The 4,580-nt window shown below is 55.5% G+C and overlaps 1 protein-coding gene across 1 annotated transcript; it reads right to left on the bottom strand.

Annotated features, from left to right (window-relative positions):
- Positions 1-320: 320 nt before the first annotated feature.
- Positions 321-3,697, bottom strand: LOC129340935 (zinc finger protein ZIC 4-like). The gene is made up of 2 exons (XM_054995830.1): positions 3,133-3,697; positions 321-583 (listed from the first exon to the last, which is right to left on the bottom strand). Exons 1-2 carry the CDS (start codon positions 3,695-3,697, stop codon positions 321-323), a joined length of 828 nt encoding a protein of 275 aa, XP_054851805.1.
- Between the last annotated feature and the right edge of the window lie 883 nt (positions 3,698-4,580).

The raw sequence follows: 4,580 nt of genomic DNA, 5'->3' as shown, positions 1-4,580 counted from the left end.
ACAGCAGCGCGGCCAGTGAGCTTTGCCTTCTCAGTTGTTGGCCCCTTTCTCCGCGGCAGATGAGAAACACCCCCCTGCTGGGGCGCGCAGACAGACTATCCCAGGAGCCGGAGAGGTCTGGCACCGATTTATTGGTGTGGGAAGGCCTGTCTCGCATCGCCTTCGCGTCTGTTCGCCCTGTCGAGGAAAAGGCCGGCCAGTTAAGTCAGCAGCAAATTGGGAGGGCGGATTGTGGTCTGACCCAGCCTAGTTTTGCGCGGTGGTGGTAGAGAAAATATTCATTTTTACTGCCATTCGGATCTGCCTAGCAAGGCGCCCGCCTAACCCAGGCACGGGGAGGGGAGAGCCAGCAAATCGCCCCCTCGGGGTTCCTCCCCGGAGCAGGGGCGGGGGCTGGCAGGGCAGCTGTGCATTTTGAGGTGCTTCCGGAGGGAACTGGGGTGCGTGTAGGACTTCCCGCAGCCGCTGGCTTTGCACAGGTAGGGCTTGTAGCTGGAGTGCACGTGGGTGTGCTTTTTCCGGTCGCTGCTGTTGGCGAATCTCCGGGGACAGCCGGCGAACCCGCAGCGGAAGGGCTTCTCGCCTGCAAGAGAGAGACTCAACAGGCTGAAGCTTGCTGCGTGTGCGTGGGAGAGAGCGAGCCATTTTCATTTCATTGGCAGAAGCAACAAGTCAGCCATTCCGAATCAAAAACCGGATCATAATTCGAATTAAGAACGATCAAAGGACTCGCCACTTCGGAAAAAGCCCCCCCTCCCGATATTTTCCCATCCACGTCAATGTTCCCGTGTCTCTTTCATCTGCGGAAAGCCACTCGCGATTACAGATCTGTAAAGAGGCCTGTTGTTTTCGGGTCCCCCACCCCAAATTGGGGACTATTAAACCGCCTTGCTCACCTCCTCCCAATGTTCTTCGTATCTCTTAAAGCACGTGAGGAATTATCTGGGCTCAGTTAGTTATAAGGAATGACGCTAATACAACATTGTGACTTTTAAAAATAATTTTGGAATCTCTGTTTTTAAAATTGTCCTGTTTTGGGATTTACTGCATAGAAATAGATATTGTCTCTGTATAGATACATTTAAGCTGTTGCTGCTAATATACATCATCCTGTTGGGGAAACGGAGGTCTTCGAAGCAAAAAAGCCCACCCTGGGGAGGGAGGGAGGGAGGGGGCAGGCGAAACGTTTCGAAAGTAAAAGTCCCGCAGGAAATCAGCGGCTTTCTAGACCCGCAAAAACCGAGAGAAATAAAAGCAGGCCGAGGAGGGAATATTAGCGTGCATTTAGAGACCCTCTCTAGACAAGGGTAGGTTAAATCTGGTTAATCGGCTGGGGCGGGGCTAGAAGCCTGGGAGTTTTTTTCTTTAACCAAACCAAACAAATCAGGTGTAGACAGAGCTGTCTCCAGTCACTCATACGCAGGGCAATCCTAAAGACGCTTTCTTGGGAGTAAGCCCCATTGAATAAACCAGAGTAGGAATCTGAGTAGACCTGCTTCGGGTGGATCTCTCACTCATTCACTCAGCCAGAGGGGGAAAGAGAGATCAGGATGGGGAGCCGTGTTAGTCCGTCTGGAGCAGTGGAAAAGAGCAATAGCCCAGCAGCGCCTACAAGACTAACAAAAATCGTGGTAGGGTATGAGCTTTCGTGAGCCACAGTATCTGAAGAAGTGAGCCGTGGTTGTTGTGGGTTTTCCGGGCTGTATTGCCGTGGTCTTGGCATTGTAGTTCCTGACGTTTCGCCAGCAGCTGTGGCTGGCATCTTCAGACCGCGGCAATACAGCCCGGAAAACCCACAACAACCATCGTACTCCGGCCGTGAAAGCCTTCGACAATACAAGCGAGCCGTGGTTCACGAAAGCTCATACCCTACCACGAATTTTCTTAGTCTTGTAGGTGTTATTGGTCTACTGCTCTTTTCCAGAGGGGGGAAGAGGGAGAGAGCCTCAAGGATAAGACCTTCTTGTGCTGCTGTTTAAAGCCACTGCGAAGATGATACGTCGCTGCACTGGGGCGCGTTTCAAGCGGGTCTCTCTCCCTCTTGAGGAGCCAAGCCCAGGAACCGCACTCAGAGGAGCCTGCCTGCCTGCATCCATTTGTAAGAAAGAGCCACCCTGCCTCCCCTTTTCAAATGGGGCCGGGGCACAGGAGGACCCAGCTAAACGTGCACTTTCCATCACAGGGTCCGCTGCACGTGCCTTGCATGTAACAGGCGAATCGCTCGGCGCATCTGTAAAGAAAGCCCAAGTGTACGCTGGGCATGAGTCGGGGCTGCTCTCACTGTAACTTGTGAACGGGGCTGCGGGCTTCAACGCGTGGAAGGCGTTGAAGCTTGAACGGCTGTTCTTGAGTTGCTCCTGCTCCGGAGAGCTGTGAAAGGGCTGCCTTTGCTCGGGCTGGCTCTTTGCAACCGCCTAGGATCCGGGAGGAGCAAAGTAGGGCTCGGTCGAAGGAAAGAGACCTGGGAAATGTCTGACTTTTGCCGGGAAGAGGGATGGAAGAGAAGGCTTTTTCAAAACCACGACGGTTACTTCCAGCCTTCCAGGTTTTAAGGAGGTGGTCGCACACGCCCCGACTCGAAACACATTGACTAGACCGAAAGTCAAGAGGGATCACGCCCACCTGAAAATGTGCTGTAAACTCTATGCAAAAGGGAAGACTGAGGGGGCGTGCAGCCCGAAACTGTGCGTGTTTACTGGGTGGGTAGTAAATGCTGCGGAACTCAAGAGCACTTGATCTCGACCGGATCGCAGCTTCGTTGTATGAGGTGAAGATTCCCAGTTAGAACGTGATTGGAATGAAAGTCCAGTGGCATCCCAACCAGCTCTTCAGGGTGCAAGCTTCCGAGAGTCAGAGCTCCCTTCTTCAGATAGGATTCTAGAATTTAGATGGTTCCCATCTGAAGAAGCGAGCTCTGACTCTCGGAAGCTTGCACCCTGAAGAGCTGGTTGGTCTCTAAAATGCCACTGGGCTCAAACCCTGCTGTTCTAGTGCAGAGTCAGACCATCGCGGCTCCCCGCCTCGAAGTATCCTCGAGGAATGTGTGTGATCGATCTCTCTCCCCTCCCCTCAACCAGTGCGCCCCCAGAAAGCAGCTACAAGGTGGGCTGGGTCTCCTGGGTGCTAACTAACCTGTGTGGATTCTTTTGTGAATCTTCAGGTTTTCCGATCTGGCAAAAACTTTCTGGCACTCGGAGTAAGGGCAGAGAAAGGGCTTCTCGCCCGTGTGCACGCGGATGTGGTTGACCAGCTTGTACTTGGCTTGGAAGGGCTTCTCTCCGCGCGAGCACCCTTGCCAGTAGCAGACGTGCAGCGCTGGCGCGGCTCCCCCGACGTGCTCCGCCGTGACGTGCTCCACCAGGGCGTACACGGAGGCGAAGGGTCTGGAGCAAAGTTCGCGGGCAGCGCAGCCTCGCCTGGTCGTCCAGCGGCACCGCAGCTCTGCTTGGATCTTCTCGGGGCTTCGGGGGACTGCCAGGGGGCGATGGAGGAGGAGGTGGCGCGGGGCGCCTCCCAGCAGAGACGAGGCGCCGAAGCCGGCCTCCTGGACCTTGGCTCCGGAGGCCGAAGGGCCCTGATGGCGTGGGTGGGTCTTGGGGGCTGCGTCTCCCCAAAGCACCAGGTCCCAGCTCCTGGTCCCAGCGGACTTGACTGGCCGGTTTCCAGTCTGTCTAGGCTTGGAGGCCACCAGGTACATCCTGAACAGACTGTGGTAAGAAGAGGCGGTGGAGCCTGTGCCCGTCCCATCACCAGTTCCAGGCATTTGGAACAATTGGACGGAAAGAGGGAGCTTCGGTGGTTTATTCTTCCGGGACGAGACCGTGGCTGCCCCGTCCAGCCATTTCTAAGATCAAGAAGGCGGCGAACGGGAAGAAGGGGGAGGCTGGCGAATTGGCGGTGGGGGATGAGTGGGCATCCCCTGCCAACCCGCAGGCTGTGTGTGTGAGAGAGAGAGTGTGGGATCGCCGACTTTAAAGTCCCTGCCAGTGGGGTGTCCCCTCTTTCTTCCCCACTACCAAAAGGTGGCAGCCCCCATGCTGACTCGGAGGATTGCTAACCCCAGGGTAGGGCCACAGTTGGCGAAGGAAAGAAGGAAAGAAGAAAGAAAGAAGGAACGGGCTTGGCAGGCCCCTTCCATTTTGGGGTGGGTGGAAACGTCAACCCGCACAATTAATTACTCTCTGACACCCCCGTCGCCTCCCCAGTCCTTCTCTCCCAGCGCTTCACTAGATATATGTATTTTCCTGTCCCAAGTAAAATGACCCGGTGGCATCAACTTAACATCCCCATTCCAGATGTGATCAAAACTACCCAGATTTACACCAGCCTAGAGAAACCAGCTAGAGACATTCAGATCCAATTGCACCTCAAGACCAGCTAGACTGGGTATGCGTCGGGGGGGGGGGGGATATGTGAATGGGGGGGATATCCCCTGTATTACAGCCCCGCATTCCTCCTCGAGCCCTCCCCCCTTAAAGTGGCAGCAAGGGAGGGGCGGGGGGCTTTTCTGGGGGGGGGGGGCAGCCAGGCAGAAGCGCGGCCCTCTCTCTGCATGCCGAGGCGCGCTGCATAAAAGCACA

This window comes from Eublepharis macularius, chromosome 13, assembly GCF_028583425.1.
Source record: "Eublepharis macularius isolate TG4126 chromosome 13, MPM_Emac_v1.0, whole genome shotgun sequence".
NCBI classification, from domain to species: Eukaryota; Metazoa; Chordata; class Lepidosauria; order Squamata; family Eublepharidae; genus Eublepharis; species Eublepharis macularius.
Note: the sequence above shows the minus strand (reverse complement) of the source record. Positions and strands in the feature narration are given on the sequence as shown.